The sequence below is a fragment of the Eupeodes corollae genome, chromosome 1 (assembly GCF_945859685.1).
Source record: "Eupeodes corollae chromosome 1, idEupCoro1.1, whole genome shotgun sequence".
NCBI classification, from domain to species: domain Eukaryota; kingdom Metazoa; phylum Arthropoda; class Insecta; order Diptera; family Syrphidae; genus Eupeodes; species Eupeodes corollae.
This window is the reverse complement of record NC_079147.1, coordinates 245,720,983-245,743,477: the sequence shown is the minus strand read 5'-3', so window position 1 is coordinate 245,743,477 and position 22,495 is coordinate 245,720,983. Positions and strand designations below refer to the sequence as shown.

The window sequence follows — 22,495 nt, the reverse complement described above, 5'->3', positions numbered from 1 at the left end:
TTTTTGCACGCTTTAGATCGTGAATATCTTAAGATCAAGCTCAAGGTCCGAATAAATTGATTTTTATTTTGTATTGTCAACTGTATTGTCATTGCATTATTGTTTGTTTTAGTTCAGAATTTGTATACAGCAGCAGTATTTTCCATTTTGTTATTTAATTTATAAAACAATTAAAGAATCAAATCGAATAAATGTATGTAAACTTTTTTTCCAACAGCTGAGGTTTGAAGCTACATTACGTTTTGCAAATTCTTAGGTCGCATTTTATGACACATGATATCGTAAGCCTGTCAAAAGACCGCCCGACATAATGTGTGGTTTAGGCGTTAAAAGCACCAATTTATAGATGGGAATGCTACTCAAGCATTGGACGCATTTACAAGTCTCTTAAAGACCAGCCAGGGCCTTGTTTCATAAAAATTGATAGGTGACAATTCATTACACTTTTTTGACAAATCTGTATTTAATAAAATATTGATAGATTATAACGTTGTCAGAAAAATATAATTACAAATTGGCATTTTCATATGCTAACCCATTTGACGTGAAAATTTCGTTTTATAGTCTTGAAATGTGTTATGATTGAAAAACGATGAAATATGGATCAAAAGCTTTGCATTTTGTTTCAATTGTCATCGTTTCTCGACCAATTTGTTCGATGTTACAGAAGTAAGAGAACGCTGGCACTCTTTCATTTTCAAAATGTCACAGTATGAAAAATCTTGTTTTATTATTAAAAAATGGAAGTCCATAAAGCATAAGAAAAATCAAATTTTAAAATGTATAACATTGTCAAAATATGGTTCAGAAATTGCTTTTAGAAAACAAATATATTTTATTCGCAAAATTTAGGCAGGTATTACACTTAGACCCAACTGAGAATCGTCATTACTTTCACTTGAAAATATATCGTTTATTATTTAAAGTCATTTCACTGTCACTATCACTTTAACGTACCTGAGTTTCCTGTCGTAACTGTCAATTATATATTGACAAATATGTAAATTGTAATTTTGTTTCCATTTCATAAATTAATTGCCAGCAGTAATTTGTCGTGAAATTTTTGACAGTTATGGAAAAATAATTGACAATTCATTATCATGACAATTTCTTTATGAAACGTAGTGACAGTTGTCGACTATTTTCCTATAATTTTACAAAAAGTCAAATTGTTTACGGAACTGATTTGACAATTGTCAAGTTGTAAATTCACAAATTGTCACCTGTTACCTGTCGCAATTGTCAATGTTTATGAAATAGGTCCCGGATCAGAGGGAGAAAAACTTCTTGAATGGCCTCTGGAAATCCAAACATCTACCAAAAGAAGGTAATTTAAATATACCGAGAATCTCAAAAGGTTCAACTTTCAAAAATAAATTACAAAACAAGTCAATTACAATTACTTGTAATAAACTATTGGAATGTTCTATCAGCTTTTTCAATAACTTTAATTAATTGTTGAAAAGTGTCAATTATAAATTAATAATAAAATAAGTAAATGTAAATGGAAACATAAGTAGTGATCAAAAAAGTCATTGCAATGTTTATTTTGTTTAATTAAAGTTACAAGTAATTAAAATCAATATTTTTTTAATTACAACTACTTGTAATTGTAATAGAAAAGGGTCAACTACTAATTATTTGTAATTGAAATAAAAGTTAAAATTAATTCCCAAAAGTAATCACTATTTCCTTCATTAATATTGGCAAAAGGCCGTAAATTTCACTTTAAGGACATAAGGCAGCAGGGGTGGGCCCTCCCTCTCCCTTATTTTAGAATACTGTCAATGTTAAAATTCAATACCAATGAACAGGATTATACAAATCTGATAGTACTGTTGTCAGCGAAGAGGGTAAGTGAATTAGAAATTTTAAAAACCAGAATACTAATAAAAATAAAAGAGTGTCGGAGACAGAACAGAGCCCTGGGGCACATCAGGATTTATTTTGTGGTTTTTAAACTTGATCCCATCCGAAGAATAATTTCTTATTCAACGAAAGAGGAATTCATGGAGATCGAAAAAACTTATTATTGATAAGAGTGTCTGATGTAAACCTCTAAAAAATGCTTCCAAAACGATGTTAACTATTCGTTGCTATTAAGAAGCCTCAATCTTTGAGATATTTTTTTGAGCTGATAAGCGTCTCTATGACATTCGAAAGAATTAAAGTACGTGCAATCGGTCGATAATTATAAAATGTATCATTTTTAAAAGTTCAAGTCAAATACAATTTAATAATCACAAATTAAGAAACATTAACAAAATATTTACCAAAACAATAAAATTGTTCAATTTCAGTTTTTTTTGTCTTACACAAGTGTTAAGGAAACATTAATCAAACAAATTAATGGTTGTTCCTATTTTGTTGGCCACAGCTGTGTGCATCGGAAAACTAATCATGTTGAACACATAAACATATCTGACATTTGTACGAAGATAAAACACAAAGATGGCAGCTAAAAAACATAATACCTTTTTCCACAACACAAAACCAAAAAAAAGGAGATATATAGAATTATTTTTTAACATTTACCAATAACTGTTAACACGAAATAAACTATGACATTATTTATTTTATATATTCTATACACAACGCAACCATATAAGGTACTTTTTTGTGTTTTATATTTAAAAGGCTTTTATCACTCTGGAGGATTATAGACGGAAATAACGACAATGACAACGAACAAACACGAACACAAAAAAAGAAAACCGATATAGATAACAGAGGGTTTAGATAAACAAGATAATGTACAAGAAAAACGAATTTATATTTTGACATGTGTCACATTGATGCGAGATTGGTTGGTACTATACTAACTTGCAACGCCACCGCTGCCACCGATGGAAAACAACGATAGGTGAGATCCATAGAAATAGGCTGTTCCACAAATTCCGCTCAACATGAACACTGGATAAGAGTAACCATCCATTCATATATAAACTGTTATAAGTTGACTCGATTTTGATGCGGAAGATAGGGACACTAGCGCCGCACAGTTTATTTTTTTGGCAACTCGAGTTCTTATTATATCGCGGAACTGAGAGGCGTTGTTGGTTTTGTTCGTTGATTTTTTTATTTATTAATTTAATATTTTTTTTCTTTTTGATAGGTAGAAGTTTATAGACTTTTTCGCTTCTGACAAGTTAATTTTTTTAGGGGATACTGTCAACTCGTCGATTGGTAGTGTTGGAGAGCGATATAGATAGACGGCAAGCGTAAAACGGAATAAAAATTCAAAAATAAAATAAGCTTCTTGTAGAGGGTTAGGTGAATTACGCCAAATAGAACTTTCACTTTTTTCTTCAAAGTTCAAGTTGAATGGTGGAAAATAGATGTGTAACTTAATGACAGGAATGACAGAACCACCCGGCTTTTTTGCAAATACCTTTTTATGGCAGCTGATATTTTTGGAATTGAGCATTGAACAGACACAACTCGTTTTCAAATATTTAAAAAAAAAAACCTATCACATCAAAAAATTATTCCGTTAACGGTCTATTAAGTCTTCTGCTAGCGTAGTTAAAGTAGCAGCAATTAGACTAAAACAATACTATACATTTCTTTTAACGTCCGCCATCACTGTTAACATACTTTTAAGTTCCTTGTCAATTTTGTCTTTTTGTTTAAAGTTCTTTTTACACGTAGAAACATAGATTCTGACATTTTTTAGTTTGTTGGCGAGAAATGCAGCAAGAGAAGCTGAAAAATGGAAACGCCTTGATGAAGACTGAATGCTTTGTGTGAGTTTTGAGGAGATTCAAAGAAAATGTCAAAAAATTACTTGAAACTTGTTGTCCCGTGTGAAAGGGGATTAAGGTGCAAGGAATCAAATGGAACTGAACGTACGAAAAGTGGCAACATACAGAGAAAACAATTTTTTTAAATTTTAGTTCAGAAAATATAAACAAAAATAATTATATATTTATAAGTGATAAGCAGATCTGGGAACTGCCTAAACCTGTCATAAGGGGTTTTTCGATTTAAACTCTTCCAAGATCGAGGAACTGCAAAGAAAATAAATGCTTTTTTATCTCATCTATACGAGAGGGGGGGTAAATAAGTCCGAAACTTTTGGAATAGAACACAGATTTTTTGATAAAAAAAATAATTTTATTTTTCAACGTAGTCTCCCTTGAGCTCTAAACACTTTGTACAACGGTTCTCCAATTTTTTATCACTTCCAAAAAAAAATTATTTGTCGAGGTCCTCAAAATAGGCCTTTGTTTGCGAGATGACTTCATCATTGGAGTCAAATCTTTTTCCACCAAGCCATTTCTTCAGGTTTGGGAACAAGAAGTAGTCGCCCCGAGCCAAATCTGGAGAATAGAGTGGATGAGGGAGCAATTCATAGCCCAATTCATGGATTTTTGCAATGGCAACTGCACATGTGTATACCCTTGCCTTATCTCGGTGGAAAAGAACTTTTTCTCGGCCAAATGAGGTCGTTTTTTTCAAATTGTCATTGAATCGGTCCAATAAGTTGGTATAAGTCGGCTTCCACAATCTCTCGCACGTTCAATCTTCGGTCGGCCAACACCATGTCGTGAATTTTTTCGATTGTTTCGGGTGTAGAGACCTCAACTGGGCGTTCGGCCTCTTTAGTGCTTATACGGCCACAACGAAATTAAGTAAACCACTTCTTTACCATTGAAATCGATGGTGCAGAGTCCCCATAGTATTTATCAAGCTTAGCCTTGGTCTCGGTAATGGGTTTTTTTCGCAAGAAATAATGCTTAATAATCACACGAAATTCACTTTTTCCCATTTTCTCCTCAAATTAGTGAGTAGTCTGATAAAAAAAAACTGTTGACAGGAGTCAACTGACAGATGCCTGTTGACGGGAGCAGTGTTGCTGTTTCAGTAAAGAAGTCAGAAATTCAAAATGTCACGGACTTATTGACCCGCTCTCGTATTACAGCATATAGAATTTGTACATCGGAGCTACATAAAAGCTGGATTTCAGAGTAAAATGACAGATCAGATTTGAGCTGAGCTAAGCCAACTTGACAGAAATTTCCTCAAATCCAAAAAAGAGAAAACGACAATAGGATGTAAACACAAATCTAGTAACGCTTTTGGCATTAACTGTCAAAATATAAAACCATTAATACATAATGGGGAATACAGGTGGAGCTGATAAGTTAAGTTTTGACCTTAACCCCCTGCTACACCATAGGTGCAATCTTTTTTGGCGTTTTAAAGTTTTATTTCAAGACTTTCAAATTAATTAATTAATGTAGTTATTTTGATGAAATGGTACACACTTACAGTTGTATTTTAAACATGGGAAAAATATGACGTCTGTCACTTTTGTACACCTTATATGGATGCTATTTCAGTAGTGCAGGGATTTTGAGTACAACTTTTTTGACATAAGCGAAAAGTTATAAGAATGTCAAAGGGAAGAAGAAGTGCATATTTTATCAATTAATAGCGCTTCTTAAATGGATCAAGTTATGAAAATCACGTAACTAGCTGATCATCCTAACAGTTATGGACTTCTGAGGTCCGTATAGACTTCAAGTAGACGCAATCATATTTTTCGGTTATCAGCCTATTAAGATTAAAAACTATAGCTTTGGATAAACAAAGTGGATTGATGTTGGACTATTAAAATTGGTTAAAACATAAGTAAATTCAGCACTTAACTTCTGTATATTTTTTTTTTCTATTTCTAACCATTTTACTGGTGAAATTCCTCTTGGAGTTAGGCAACTACTTGCCTATCTTCATGTATGGTGAAACAAATTCTCTTGTTTTTTTCTGCTAAACTCAATTATTTTTATCGGAGCCATTACAACAACAACACAGAAAAAGTACAAAAAGATAAAACCCTGGAAAAAACGAGTGGTGTAAGTACCTATAGTCGTATAATACCTATAGCCCCTGATAACAACCAAGAACTTAGCTTTGAATGGAATTTTGTGAGTAATGGACATGGACAATGGTAAAATAATAAAAATAACAATCGATAGCACTTACGAGGTGACGCTAACGTCTAACGACGACGACGCCGACTACCGACCAAAGAGGGAGTAGATATATAAAAATCAGATGGGGCGGCAACGGCAGCGGGTGAGGCAATTATAACCTAATCAGATTATTTTTTTTTACTCTCTCCGTCTTGTTTAACTAAAACGAGCATTGCGTTGGTGTGGTCTCTTAACTTTATCAGAATCAAATGCACAATAAAAGCCACGCAGCATACAACATACTACGTCGCGTCGTCGTCGTTTTCTTCGCCTTTCGTTGAAATAAAAGCAGCGTCTTATAGTAAAAGAAAACCAAGTAGGAGTTACCAATTTGTAGCACTACATTAGCATAGCTAGGTACTCTTATAAATATAAAGTTAACAATAAGGCTTTATAAGGTCGTTAACAAAAATAACAATAATGACCGTGATTTGTTGTGGCACATAGGAAACTGACAGGCGTTTTTCTTTCGAATTTAATTTAATTGAAATCTATGAAGCTTTAAGCTAATCGCTTGTCGGAGATTTTATTAGATGAAGGTTTGTCCAGGATATGTTAAGGACAAATAATACGCAACATAATTTTGGGTTCTTAATTTGAAATTAAGTTAAGATACAATTTTATGAGCTGAGATGTGTGACTCTTAATAGGTGAAAGCTGTTGCGTGAGGGTTAGTGCGTAGGACTGTCCTGCTTTTTTTAAACGGCTACTGCCTTTTGCAAGAAACTGGGAAATTCTCCAATAGTAATCCTTGCCAGGAAAGGTGCTTTCTCAAATTAGCCGTTTAGATTCGACATAAAAACTGTAGGTCCCCTCTCTCCGTGACTCGCACCCAGGAGTGGTTCAGAGTTGTAAGAGTTAGGCCCTAATTTTTAATAGATGAAAAGATTTGTTTGTTTTTATTTTTCAATGGACTATCGTCTTTTCGACGAATAGTCTTAAGACCAGAAGGCAACATTTAAACCTAAAAGGCGAGTAAACAGCTCAAAGAACATTTTGCATTTATATTTTTTTAGAAAACATCAGACAATCGACCGTCATGATGTTAGAGATGTCAAAAATCACAGTTGTTTACATACAAATCGGACTAAGCCAGACCTTGTTGTTTACTGCAGACATTCTGCATTGGGAGTGCGTTCACAAATGCATCAGAAAAGAAATGCGATTGTACTGGCGCAGATTTTGTTTTTATGAATACACCGTACGTTAATAAGAATTATAGTCGTATTTAATCTTAAGATCTAAACAGCAAATGTTAAAAATTAAATGACTAATTTAAAAGGATTTTCTAAAAAGATATTTCATTTTGAATAGCTCCCTATTATAGGCAGCTGTCACTTTTGACGCTGTCATCTTTTGATTTTTGACAAGTAAAATGTACGCCATTTTTAAAAATACAAATGATACATGATTAAGGAAAGCATTAAATTAGTTTAAATTCACCAACAAAGTAATGAACATTTTACAGTCATTATAGTTCGCAAAAATAAGCACTATTTGGTCGCCTTGAAGTACCTTTTTGAGCAGCAGGACCGCAAAAGTAAAGTAAAGTAAAGTAAAGCTCGTGGAAAAATTTAAGTTTGTTTACTGAATTTAGTAAAGTAAAGAATAGAAATCGAATGCATCTCTCAAGAACGATTCTTTAGCAATATTTGCAATAAGTCATTGTACAAACGACATTACATTGTTTTTGACGTACTTTGAACGTCAAACTTGTCGAGTTGTAGAAGTTGAATTCTGAAACTAAAGGACCTTCTTATCCCTCTACCTTTCCAAAATCATCACCTCTTTCCACATAAACAAGGCATACAAGCCAACGCTTATGTCACCAACTTTCATCCCACCTCCCACGTTGTAATGGCGAAAAAGCTAGACAGCGCTCCTTTCTCCTTCCCCTACCGATCCTTATCATTTCCTTACATATCATAATGATGTTCTTAACATCAACTGACGCCTTACCCTATCTCTTCCTTTCCAACCACCTCTTATCTTTATTGGGCTGGATCTAAGATGTTAAACGACCTGTGCCGATAACCATCCTGGCGTGGGGCCCAATTCAAACTCAGTCTCTAACGAAGTATCCGGATACCTGGCAACCTCCTGATTAACTATCTTTATCTGTATAACGCGAATCTCTGTAAAGACGAAGCTCTCTTTCTTTGCAACTCGTGGGACGAAATATGAACAACAAAAAGACAAAAATGATGAGACCGGGCGGCAGTTTGGCGTCAAAGCATGTTGCCGTATCTCCTGCGGTCAACACAAAGAATGGAGTATTGGTAATCTATGGACCCACCTTTGCTGTTGGTAGCAACGAGAGTAGGAATGAAGCGATACCTAATTTCAGCAGTGGTAGGCAAATCGCATATAAGCTCGATAATAGGTGTCATAACCGAACACTGTTTAATAGGAAAGCCCATGCAGCTAGCAGAAGCTGTATGAACAAGGAAGAGGAGGAAACAAATCTTCTCTGTACATGCCCTGCTCTAGCTCAAAAACGCAAGAATTACCAAGGAGAATTCTTCAATAATGATCTAAATCATATCAGCATAATCAGCCTCTCACATTCCGTAAGGTACTCAAACTGGTTCCATTAAGCTAAGAAGGAAGCCTCAAGATTCAAGTTGTATCACAATGGGCCATTAAACTGGCCTAAGTTTAAACCAGGTATCCGGATACTTCAAGAGCGTTTATTCCAATTTTTGGTAGTAATTCTTTGACGTTAAACAAAAAAGCCTTAAGTCAGAAACTAGTTACAATGACTCAATGAACTGGAGACGTTATTATCAAAACAAATACGAATTTTGCTGTCTTATTGTCTAAAGACTAGATTGATACTATATTTAGCAGTTGTTTTAGTCTCAAGTCATTAGTATTAAATAAAAGAGACTAACAAAACGATGTTACACCAAACCAAAAACCTAAATTGCAATTTTTGACTTAAGAACTTAATGGGTTCGTCAACAAGCAAAATATGTGTTCATCCACAAAAAAAAAAACAATTTGCTGCTATTTGCATACCGGTTCCGTTATTGGGACATATTTTTTGAAAGATATGGACTTGGACTAGTTTCAAGTATGAACTTTATTTCTTAATATATTTTAAGTTTTTAATTTTATTTTCTGTGTCGAAATTTTTATTTGTAAAAATAGTTTAATGTCTCTTGTATTGTGCAAAAAAAGAATCCGGTGCTCATAATATGTACACCATTTTTTTTTAATTGATATTTCTTTAGTAGAGTAGCTCAGAAAATGTTGAATGTTTTTTTTTTTAAACCTTTCTTGTGTAGGTTCACGTTCAAACATTATATTTTATTCTCGAATGAAGTTGTATGAGCTTATGTGAGATTCAGGGCTCCAAACACTGAAAACAAAATTAAATTTTTTAGCGGAACACCTCGAAGCCAGACACAATGTTAATGCTAAGGAGCTCCAGCATTCTTTGTCCGTTTTTGGAACTGTATTCAAAAAAGTGGTTAAAATGTAATCGAAACCAAATCAGATTCAAGAAAATAAACGAATCTTGGTTGCTTACACCAATAAGCTTTAAAATTTTTGATCAAGTAGCCCAATGAAAAGTTGGTCGGCCAAAAAAATTTTTCGAAGAAAGTACCGACAGAAGTAAAAGGATCAAGACGAAAAATATTCGAAAAGAAATGTCAACTTCTCAGCTAGGCTTCGCAACAAAACGCAATTTGAGAGCTGAAGGCCATGCAGTTGCTGCAAAATTAGTTAACGAAGTGGTACGTTTAATGCCCCGTGCGAATTAATATCAAAATGGTTTTCGTAAAGAACGGCAACGAACACGAAAGATGTCAGGTGAGGAAGCACTTTCAGTTATGGTAGAGGCCAAGTTAACGAGGCATCAATATAATGTTATTAGACCAAAAGACCCGAAAGGTTTTCTCCCTACAAAGTAATGCAAAATGCAAACAAAATGTGCTATCCGAAAAAAGAAGAAATGTATGTGACTGATAGTTCAGCAGAGGTAACAGTGCAGGCGTTAATGGACCATACTGTAGATCGTTTGATTTTGGCTCAAAAAGAAGTTATACTAACTTTAAATGAGGAACAACTTCGAAATTTGTGTTTGTTCTGCAAGTGGGGATTCGATGGGAGTTCCGGTCATAGTTCTTACAAGCAGAACTTTGTTGGAATGGAAGCTGATGATTCCAGTGTTTTTATAACTTCGGTCGTTCCCATCCAACTTGTTTGCAAATGTTACTCTAAAAAATCGTTGTATGGTAAAATTCGAGATCGTCATCAACCAGATATTGTCGCCTAATACAATTTGAGTATAAAAAGGAATCTGCACAAAAATCAGAAGCTGAAAAGCATCGAGTTGATGCCCGTCTAACTATCGTCCAATAGCGCTCACGTCCCTTCTTTCCAAGGTCATAGACACGCTGATTAATTATCAGCTTAAGAAATATCTTGAAGAACGGAAGCTTCTTAATTACCGGCAGTATGGCTTTCGTAGCAATAGGTCCAGTGGTGATTTCATGGTTTATCTCACCGAACAGTGGAACACATCTTTACATCGTTTTGGAGAAAGTAAGATCATTACACTTGATATTTCGAAAGCATTTCATAGAGCTTGGCACCAAACTCTCTTATCGAAAATGCGTGCTTTTGGTATAGAAGAATCCCTTCTTCATTGGGTAAGAAATTTCCTTTCTAACCGTTCGATTCAAGTAGTGTTGGACGGGTTCAAATCTGATATTCACAAAATAAACGCTGGTGTGCCCCAAGGCTCCGTTTTGTCTCCGACGCTCTTCCTTATTTTTATAAATCTTTTGTCTGAAACTTCTGACCCACTAAATTGTTTCGCTGATGACAGTACCCTCAGCTTTTCATATTCGTTTTTAGATTCTTATCCTTGTCTTTCGGATATGGAACTTCAACGGCAGGGTATGATAAGCTCATTAAATTCTGATCTCGACAGCATTGTACAATGGGGAATCAAAAACCGTGTAGAATGTAATGCTTCGAAAACTCAATGCTGTCTCCTGTCGTTAAAGCGTAACCCACCCCCGATGCCGCTGTCCATGAGCGGCACTTGAATCCAGGAAACTAATCAACTTTCAGTACTCGGTATGAATATCACATATTCGATATTGCAAAAAATGCTGCTAAGTGCTTAGGATTTCTCCGACGATGCAAGAAATTTTTCATCTCTTCTGATCTGGCTGTAATTTATAAAGCCTTCATTCGTCCAAAACTTGAATATTACTCGCATATTTGGGCAGGTGCCCCTTAAACAATTTTAAGTATTTTGGACAGGATCCAAAAAAGAGCTTTGAAAATGATAGGCGATAAAACTATAACCGAAACAATTACGTTACTTGAACACCGCCGCAATGTTTCGTGCCTTCTGTTGTTCTACCGATATTTTTATAAACTGTCTTCTATCGAATTAGCCAGTTGCATTCCCCCCCTAAAATAATTCAGCCGTGATACTCGTATTTCTAGGAATGCACATCAGTTTAACCTTGAGCTCAATTTCGGACGTACTGTCAAGTATAGAGATTCTTTTTTTAACTGCACATCGAGAATGTGGAATGCTTTACCCAGCTCTGTTTTTCCCTATGATTTTGATATTCAAAACTTTAAGACCAATGTGCATCGATATCTCCTCTTTAATCCTGTGTTTAAACTTCAAACATGTTAAGGGTATTAATAACCCCTTGAGTGCCCGTTTATTATTAAAAAAAAATCTGGCTTTGTGTCGTACTATTATTAACATCGAGCAAAAAGTTGTTGAAGTTTTCCACAAACTGATTTTTACCATGATGGACGGAAAAGTGTGCAATGCCCTTAAAAATACAACCTCTTCTCAGCGCTGCGCTGGTATATTTGCAGTGCTAGTTCAAAGGACTTCCACGAAATCCGAGTGCATTGCAGTTTGGATTGTCCGTACTGCATTGCTGGATGCGATCTTTTGAGTGTCTCTTACATGTTGCTTCTAGGCTTCCAATAAAAAAAATGGAAAATTTGTAAGGAAGATAAGGACATAGTTGCTGCCAATAAAGTTCAAATCCAACAAAAATTTAGAAATCAAATGGGTTTGATTGTAGATCAACCCAAGCCAGTTTTTGGAAATTCCAGTGATGGCGTTTTTTCAGCAACGAGGGAGTCGCATCTGAAGTCCTGGGTGTCGATAAAATATTAATCGAAAAGATTCCATATTAGTAGCAATTTCAAATGGCTATGGTATCCATATTGAAAATTTCAGAGCATTCACACTTGACACTGCCAAATATTTTGTGGACCTTTATCCATGGTATTATATGTCTCCTACAGTGCACAATCTTTTAATCCACGGCCTTGATGTCGTTCATTCTGCACTTCTTCCAATAGGTATTATTTTAATAAAATTTGATATTTACATGATCTTAAAGCTTAATCTATCTACAAATATAGGTCAATTGATGGAAGAAGCACAGGAAGCAAGAAATAAGGATTTTAAAACATATCGTGAACATTTTTGGAGGAAATGTTCTTGAAAAAAGTTCAATGAAGATGTTTTAAATTTATTGCTCATCACATCTGACCCCTTAATAACCAGCTTAAGGCAAATGCCTAAAAAAACCATCAGAACATTACCTAAAGAAGTACCTATTCATCTTCTGAATTAATTACGGTTTTTGGGTAATCTTGCCCCAGTGTGCGACGTTTTAACAGGGCGGCGCCACAAGCCACACAGCACAAGCTACAATCGATTTATTGAAGAGTAATCTCAAGATATGGATCAGTCGATTGGCATTTAACGCCTCTAGACCATTTTTTTGGGTAAGTCATAAGTTTATGCCAAGATCAAGACGTTATCAGATCCAACTTTTACACGAAATAGCTGTCGTTTCGGACGAAATGAGTGACCAAGTCATCAAAAATTAAGGTCCAGCGAATCTACGCTGCAATGCAATAATAAAGCTTTTGAAATATGTTTGAAACTAAATTGAAAGTCGTTATTAGAAACTCCGATGCCTCCATGACACTCTCTAAAAAAGTCTTCTTTAAAGATAGAGGTAGGAAAACTTGGTATTTCTTTGACCGATAGTCATGATTTGGGTCTCATTTTAAAGGTTATGAGAAACTCTTAAAATGTGGTACGACAAAAAACAAAAGATATTTCAATTGAAGAAAACGTTTTCACAATAACTTGTGTCACAAAAATAACTTAAACGAATATGTTTCGCATGTCCTTGCAATATAATTCAAGATAACGAAACACAAATTTAATTAAATTATTGTCGTATTTGAAGAAAGGAATTACAAAGATACATAACTTCATACAATTAGAGATGGAAAGATTACAAAATAATTAACAAAAACATGTCCACAATTCGCCACAATATGCAATGTAATCCTAATCACACCCAAATTCCTCAACCCCTCTATCACACATACCTCACTCCTCTACTCCGCTGGTTAGACACTGATCTCTTATAAAAATTAAAATAAAAAAAATAATAATTTGATTATAATTCGTGTTAGAAATGTTGTCTTATGTTTTTTACGAGTATTTTGTTCTACCCCTGACAACTTTTGTATCTCTATATCCTTTTTGCTATGCTTATGATTATGTCTACTTTAGGGTCTTATTAAAAAATTTATACTTGAGTTTCACAACTCTATCTGTTCTGTATATAAAATTAACAAAAGTATTTAAAGTTAATCTTCATGTAACATAAGCGGATTAGGTATAACCATACCACAGACCTCCCTTGTCCATATACCTTTCACCTCAACGTAACCACTAATATAGATAACAAAAGAGAGGAAATAAAGCTTCTCTGCAAACACTAATTGTAACCAAGGAATTTAAAAGTCATTGGTGCCCCATAAAGACCATTCCCCCAACTATACCCGTTCTCCATAACATCATCCCCAAACCACCCATTTTCATTTTTGTGGGTGATGTAACCTACCCCTTGATTCATTTATCTCTCTCACCTTGGCAGAGGATTAGGACAAAAGAAATTATGAAGAAAGCAAAGAATAGAAGAAAAAAAAGTATCAATTAAAAGTTCTGTTTCTTCACTTTTTGTTTAAAAAAGGGTCCTGCTGATGCAAAGAAGACAAAGTTGTAAAAAAGGATGTTTTTCAAACAAAAACCGTTGTTCATTTCAATGGAAATGGGAAGTTTTTCTGTGTTCACAACCCCCGGTTATTTATCGAAGGGTTCTTATTTTGAAAAGGGGCTACAACCCCGCCCCATCAGCTCTTGGTTAACTGCGCGGTTTTCAAAATTTCAACCAAAAAGAAAATGTTTCCTTTGTAATGTCACACAATAAAAAGAAAACAAAAATAAAAAGGAACATAAACAAATTGCACTTTTTGTTTTAAAAAAGTTAAAAATGTCTTTTTTTTATTTTGAATATATGTACCTGTTGCATAAGCCGGTTCGATTTCTTCCTCGGAATGCATCTGCGACACTGGAACCGTTGGTATAGGCACCGGAATTGGTAATCTCTCGTAATGGATGCACTCATGGTGATACTGATGATGCCCATTGTGTATGGTTCCGAGGACACTGCTGCGTCCGCCATTATGGCCACTGCAGGTGCTGCCGGCACCCCCTCCACTGCCGCCACCCGAATCGTCGGCATTGCAACGGCTCGAACAGCGTCCTAAACTACCACTGCCGCCACCAATTTGTGCCGAAATATTGCCACCCATTACAGAACCACCACCAGCACTGGAATCCGATCCAGAATCATGACCGGGACACGGGCCAGCCGAGCCCGGGCGTGAACCAATCAAACTCATGGCCGAGTGCGGAGGAGTTATAGATGACGTTTGCATATAGTGATGTGTATAGGGATGTGGATGTGGCACATCATAGTCACCGGTATCGATTGCCCCGGGCAGCATTCCTACACTTCCACTGCCCTGTAGACATCCAACGGAACCGCTTCCGCCACCTCCTCCCACTCCAACTCCGATGCCGACTCCTCCTGAACCAACTCCAACTCCACCTCCTACTCCAGCGCCACCACCGCTACGTAACGATACACCACGGGTTAGTGTGTTGTTTGCCGATTGTATGGATGAAACAGTGGCGCCTCGACATAAAATATCTGAAAGCTGATTTGCCTGCAGGCCGAAATATTTGGACTACATAATGTGGCAGGTAACACACATAGGTTGGTACATAATATGGTGATAGTCATGATTTTATAAGATGATGGTCCATGCACAGAAAATTGTGATAACAATAATATTTTTTTTTTTAATTTAATGAATGATAGAAAATGTACAAAATATCAAAAGTTTAAATATTTAGTTGATAAAAAAACTATAAGCAAGTTGTTTGGGCAGAAGAGAAGAATCCCCAAACTTTTCGATTAAAAAATAAAACCAAAATACCAAAACAATCCGATAACAACAATTAAATCAATTAAAACTTCAAATTTAAAATCCCAACTGTCAAATGCGGAATCATGTAATGTCATAATCCTTACCCCAATGTGTCTAATTCAGAGACCTAAGAGCAAACTTCAAATCTCAAATGTCAAATTTAAAATCATAATATGTCATATACGATATCCCAAATGTCAAATTCGGAACCATAAAATGTCAATTCTTTATAGCAAATGTCAAATTCAGGGATCTAAAGGCAATCTTCAAATTTGGTATCCCGAATGCTAATTTACGATATATTGGAAACACAAATCGTGGTGATTACATAGTTTTGTCTCTTGGGGTTAGTTCACACGTCGCAAAAGAAGTATTTATGGTCAAGGAGGTTTTTTTTGCATAGAAATCACTCTCATAAGGTTAGTTTACTTTGAAGCTTTAAATTGTTAAAAAAAAAACTTGTAACTTTTTGACAGTTTCGTGGCACTTCATCGTGAACTGGTGCAAATCCCATAAGGTAGCTTTATGTAGCTTTAAATTGCTTGGAAAAACAACTTCCGTCACTTTTTTGACAGTTGCGTGAAACTTTCTCGGGAAACTAGTTTAAATTGTAACAAATAAATGCGGAAATAAAATGAATACACCAAATTAACAACGTGTTATCTGTTTTATTTCTTAACACAATAAAGTTATGCAACTACACATCAACTTTTCAAATGTTGTATGTCTAATTTTCACTACGTGTTGACTTGGAAAAAAGTTGTAGGTTTAAAGAGTTGGAGGTTCGTTTCGATCCAAAAAAAAACACACAAGAATTTTGTCAACTCTTGCGCATTCATAGTCTCTTGTTCATTACATTAAATTCGCACGCATTCAAAATTTTGACAGAAATTGCGGTTCTGCGATTTGTTTATTAAACTTTGTTTTTAAGTGCCTTACACATGTGACAAGAACTGTCAACTCAAATTTCCGGAATTGAGCTCAATTTTTATTTTGTATTTTTGTTAGTGTTGACTGCGAATTATCATATATCATAAACAGAATAGTGTCAAGTTACATATTAAATTTTTAACGGATTTTCAATTTGACAGATCTAAAAAAAAATTTATTATCATTCTCTTTTAAATTAATTTATTGTTTTGTTTCAAATGACAAATTGAATATTAAGAGTACAGATTAATTTAGTTGATTCAAATTGGTAGCTCTGTCATTTGACAGCTGTCAAGCTCAATTGTCATAACATTAGTTGAATGTGCCCCATTTACGATTAAGAGTCTTTTAACAATCGAACAGCGCTTTTAAATTATTAAAACTTACTACAAAAATGTTGATTACGAGATAATTATTGTTGTTGTCATTATTGACTGACTAACCTATTGTTAAAATTGTGTAGAAATTTGAAGATAGTGGAACCGTTTTTAAAGGTGTTAGGCCTCTGCAGTGGCATTTTCCATGTCTCGGAAAATATGTGTTTGCAACCTATGCACAGAGAATGACCCAATTCTACAACTTAAAAGCTCAAAACCTCAAAAGTTTATAAAATTGAATCAAATGTATAAACATGATACATTAAAAGAATATTGATCATTCGAAGACATAAAAAAAGCGTTCAATTAAAAATTGTCATTGTTTTACGACACTTCTTTAAAATTTAAATATGTCGAAGGGATTATTTTCGACACATTAGTTACAGGTCAAAATATCAAATGAAAACAGTTTTAAAACAGATAGCTCGCCAAAACTACACAAAAGTTCAAGCTTTACATAGACCAGGTGGAATTCCTTAAATTGTCTTATAAAAAATGCATAGTTGCACAATATCTTAGCTCAGGGAAATTTTATGGAAGGAGGATTTTTTTTATAATTATAGCACAATCTAAAAACTTTTTGAACAAGTTGTAAGTAATAGTTTAAATTTAAACCTAAGAATATTACATTTACATATATGTAATCATCAATATAGTTTTATGCGAAAACGTTTGACATTTACTACTCTACTAGAACTTTTGCAAAAGTGGTCAAAAACACTAGAACACGGTCAAGAGCTCCACATTGATCATTCTAAACCTTTTGACAAACTTTTGTATGGAATCATCACATGGCACAACATCCTCCTCAATTCATCACATACATTTTTTCTTATCTGTATAATAGGTCTTTAAAGTTAAATTTAGAAGTTCTTTCTCTAACACTTTCATTGCCAAATCAGGAGTTCCCCAAGGAAGTCATTTTGGACCTCTACTTTTTATGTTAGCTATTAATGATGTATTCCTTTGCATAAAATACAGAAATATTTAAAATTTTTAAAAGCATAAGGATGATATTGACAATTTTGATATTGGAAACATTTGCCGATAATATTATATCTCAGGCCTCTAAACATCGCTTTTATACAGGGTTTTTTAACAGGGATGCTACAAAAGAAGAGCGACAGGGGCAGCAAACGACGCCATATTTCTTGCTGCTCTTTTAACATTTCCCTTCAGTAAGGTTTTCCATCTCATGATGGAGCGAAAAACGATTCGAAATAATTAAAATTTATTACCGAAATTCGCAGTCAGTGGCCTCAACGTTAAGAGTGCTACGTTATGGTCGTCATAATCGTCCTAGCAGATCCACAATTGCGCGTCTAGTGGAAAACTTTGAATACACATACACAATAAATGTTCCTGTGCCCGTGAGATAAAGAAGTGCCCGTACTGTAGAGAATATTGCTGCAGAAAGCCCAAATGTGTCTCTCATACTTCGTTCTCAAGTGTTGGGCTTCTCTGTGACGTCGTTGTGGCGAATTTTGCAAAAAGATCTTGTCCTACATCCTTACAAGATAAAATTGACGCTAGAACTGAAGCCACTTGACCACCAGAAGCGTAGTATGTTCGTGAATTGGGCTGAGTAACAACTTGAAAATAATTCGGATCGAAAAATCATCTTCAGCAATAAGGCTCATTTCTGGCTGAACGGCTTCGTCATTAAACAAAAAAACGCAGTATTGGTTAGGCAGCAACCCACACGTACTCCATGAGTCATCATTGCATCTCGAAAAAATTACTGTTTGCTGTGGTTTCCGTGATGATCAAGACCGGCACGTTACTGTAAATGGAGATCGCTAGCGATCAATGATAACCGAATATTTTTGACCCCAATTGGATGATATGGATTTGGAGGACATGTGGTTCCAACAGGACCTCAGCGAATGTCACAATCAATTTATTGGAAACCAAGTTTTGGTCACGTCGCTTGGCCGCCTCGGTCGTTTTTTTAACTAACAACTAACACGTGCACTTATGATGAGCCTCTGATCGTAGTTTGACGCTTGCTATAAGCCTCCTACTTTCTGAAAATTCTGAAGTGTAAAAAAAAGCCAGCGACGATTGATGAACTTCGTACGAATATCGAACGTAAAATTGCAGCATTATCAGCCGATTTATGCTTGAAAACCGTCGAAAATTGAGTTCAGCGTCTTGACTTCTGCAAGCGTGACCTTGATAGCCATGCAAAAGAAATCGAGTTTCCTACATAATGGCATCGAACGTAGTTTCACAGGAATTCAGAATTTAATTGATATTCAAAAAAAAACAACGTATTATTGAACTTATTGAAAAACCCAATAGTTTTAAATATTTTGGAGTTTTTTTTAATTCTTATCTATATATCACGGAATTCCATCGTAAGTAAAGACATCTCTATGTTAGGATTTGTTAACCGTTCAAGATTCTTCTAAGGACTCCTTTTTACGAGATCCAAAAGAATAGAATTAAATCTATTTAAAAATGAAAACTAATCAACTAATTTCTCGATGAGATTTTCACTTCATTTTCATAACTCACAAAATCAAAACCTTTTTTCCTCTAAACACTTTTATAAATTCTGCACACTTGTGAGTACTTCTAACCATCGCAAGTTTCAAAAATTAAAAACGACATAACCAACTCAGAATTCAAAATTAGTATACATAACTATGGAGCTAAGGTTCTTTTAAATTAGATATTTTTTATTTATCATATTATATTGAGTTTTATCTCGTTATCCAACATAATTTTCCGTCATATAAAATTCATCCATAACAACTCTTTGTCTCTTTTTCTCTCTCGTTTACTCTCTTAATGATGATGGCAATGATGATAGCGATGGCCATGACGAACTTTTAATATAATTCAGTTCCCTTTCCATTCAACTTTATTATTATTTAAAGGTTAAAGGTTACGTATACGCCAGAGTGTCTCTTCTCAACAAAAAAAAAAGAAGAAATATTTATTTACATATGTATAAAGTATAACCTTATCGTCATCATCCTCATCATCACTAAAATAGCCTCTCATTTCGAGGATATACTATAAAACCATCATAAATGCCAATGAAGGAAAATTCACTTTTAACCCTCATAGAGCACACATGCTAAAGCCTTAACATAGTCAGTCGCTCAGCCCTGCCCTGCCCTGGACTACTCTGCTCATCATCATCATCATCTGCACCGCCGCCGGACTAATTGATCAAAAAAGAAAAAGATGAAAAACGAAAAACTTTCTTGGCATAGTGCCTGCCCCTTGCTGCTGCTGCTTGCAATAACCCAAAGTTTAAAGTGCACGATAATCATCTTTCTTCTTTTCCTGGTGTCGGTCTTCTATACATATATTTTTCCAGATAACCCAACTAACCTACCAACATCCTATCCTCAACATAATATTTGTTGACAAACATTATGTCATCCACCACCATACATCAGACATTATATGCACAAAAGTGCTCCACTTTGGAGACTTTTTGAGGGCAGCAAGGACGACCAAAAATTTTCCAAGAGCATTATAATCCATTTTTAAGCCAAAACCTCGCAAATCAGATTAAAAAAGAAAAACGAAACGAAAGAAAATATTCAAAAACAAACAAATTTTGAAAATCCTTTGTTCAAATTTTCTAAACTTTTGTGTCCTTTATGATGTATAAACTGCAAAGCAAAGCCAATTCGAGTCAAGCCATCCCAAAGCTAACCCAAGCCAAGCCGAGAGCCTCCGAACGCCAAGCGCCAAAAGTCGAACCAACCCAAAAGCATATTCGTTCGATGAGGATAATGCGAGAGAAAAGTTGTCGAATTGGTTTTCTGTTTGCTCAATTCTGTTTCCTTTACTCGCGTCGCCATTGACGCTTTTTCTCTCTGTCTTTACTCTCTCTCTCTCGTCCTTATGGGTGGATTCTCTTTTTATCCTGATGGTTGGGCGCACAGAGAAAAAAGGAAGAGTTGGAGGCACTTTGCATATACATAGGCAGAAAAGAAAATCCTTGATTAATGGTAAAATATGTTCTCGACAATGACGATGACGTATGAGGAGAATATTTGTGGTTGATTTCTGCTAAAGCACCTTGAAACGCAAGGATTTTTCAAAACATACTCATACATACATTGAAGTTAAAAGTGGGAAAATGGAAAAGTGGAAAGTGGGTTCACAACCGATTCAATTCAATTCAATTCGATTTGATTCGAGGAACAATCTATACGAGACTAATCAATTTGAATTTGTAGAGGGGGGGTGTAGTGCGGTGCGACGAGGACGAGGAGGTGTGTGTCCTCTTTACCACCGTCGTCATCATCATCATCATCATCATCGACCCTTAAATTCTATAGGTATTTATGTTTTATTTTGTATATAAGGATTCAGCAGTTCATATATTGAATGATTGAATCACAATGGAATGAGTAAAAGGTCAAGGATGAGAGCACTATCCATCCAAGCAGCAGCCATTCTGGCGTGTGTCTTGTCGGCTTCGTGCATATAGAGCTCTCATCCATATAGAGCTCTCATCCAACAACTATATGATGATGTGGAAGAGAAGTCCTTCAGGACCGGCTCGAGAGTTTGAGGGCTGACCACGAGCAGTATACAAACGACTGAATATACGACGACGAAAAAGACGAATACGACGACGATGACGCTGGAGCTGGAGCTTCTGATGATGATGATGAAGATGATAATTATGATGATGCCAAAAGATTTTAAACTTTAACAAAAATTTATACTTCATGGTTATTATATTTTTTCTTCTTTTTCTTTTAACTTTTTGTTAATGGATTGCATGATTATGAATAAAAAATCATTCAATCTGTAGGAGTAGAAAATAGGTTTGAAGAGTTCCATATACAGGGTGTTTTTTTCTTTCATTCTCTCGCATATTCACTCCCTTCAATAATAATAATCAATTTTAGTCGATTTGGTCTCCAGGGAGACTATGATGGAGGAATCCATTCGTAATGGAAAACTTTTATTAGTTTTTTTTTTCTTCTCATTGCAAATGTGGGGATTCTTTGATTACTTTGTCAGACTTTGGAGCTTTCGTCGTCGTTGGCGGAGGGGTTCGTCATCATTACGATTACGATCGATTGTATCAAAAAGGAATGATTGTGATGTTTGTAGTCATATCCAAAAAGATACCATAGGGATTTTTGTCTGAAGTTTGATTTACTTTAACTTGATTCAATGTAGTATAGTATGAGTATAGTTTCACACAGGAGAGCCATTTGGGACCTATTCTTTTAATTCTTTTCAATTTGATGTGTTTGATAGTGGGAAAATCTTATTACGAGTGTTTGATCGAATTTGATTTTGATTTTGTATAGAGGATAGAAAGCTTCCCAATGGGATTGGTATTTTTTTTTAGTGGTTGACAGTTTTGAAAGTTTAATCAAGAAAGAGAATTTTTGAAGAGAAATTAATTTAAAATGTTCCTTTTTTGTATAAATTGAGCTTCAACAAGCAAAAGAATAATTTCCGGCTTCCTGATCAAAAGGTTTCAACAGAATGTAAAAAAAGACGCTGGGATGCGACCCACATTGATAACTTTCCATCTTGTCTGTCAATTCGTCTTGCTTGAAAGTTTTTAGGTTTTCGTGTTTTGTTGTCAGCTAAAATATTGTTAAACATTTTAAATTACCAACAATATTCCATTTTTGTGAACGAGATTTTTAGTCGAAAACTAATTTTTACTAATTTGAGTAGCATTTTTTAAAAGTTTTTATTTCTTTTATAAACAAATACAAATTGGATGAATGAAATTCTATTGTTCACGAGATATCGAGAACCGAGCATCAGTTTTTACCAAATTTGCGTACTACTTTTTGTAGATTTTACTTTTTATGAAAAAACTGAGTGTTGGATTTTTATAAA

The 22,495-nt window shown here is 34.9% G+C and overlaps 1 protein-coding gene across 6 annotated transcripts in view; it reads right to left on the bottom strand.

The window, feature by feature from the left end:
- LOC129942184 (atypical protein kinase C) overlaps positions 1-22,495 on the bottom strand; it is a 92,473-nt gene that overhangs the window by 25,067 nt on the left and 44,911 nt on the right. For 4 of the 6 annotated variants that reach the window (XM_056051025.1, XM_056051022.1, XM_056051026.1 and 1 more), the window contains one exon: positions 14,369-15,098. In XM_056051025.1, the coding sequence (XP_055907000.1) occupies positions 14,369-15,098 (730 nt within the window). The remainder of the gene's footprint in view (positions 1-14,368; positions 15,099-22,495) is intronic. The other 2 variants (XM_056051027.1, XM_056051028.1) reach the window with 1 other exon arrangement.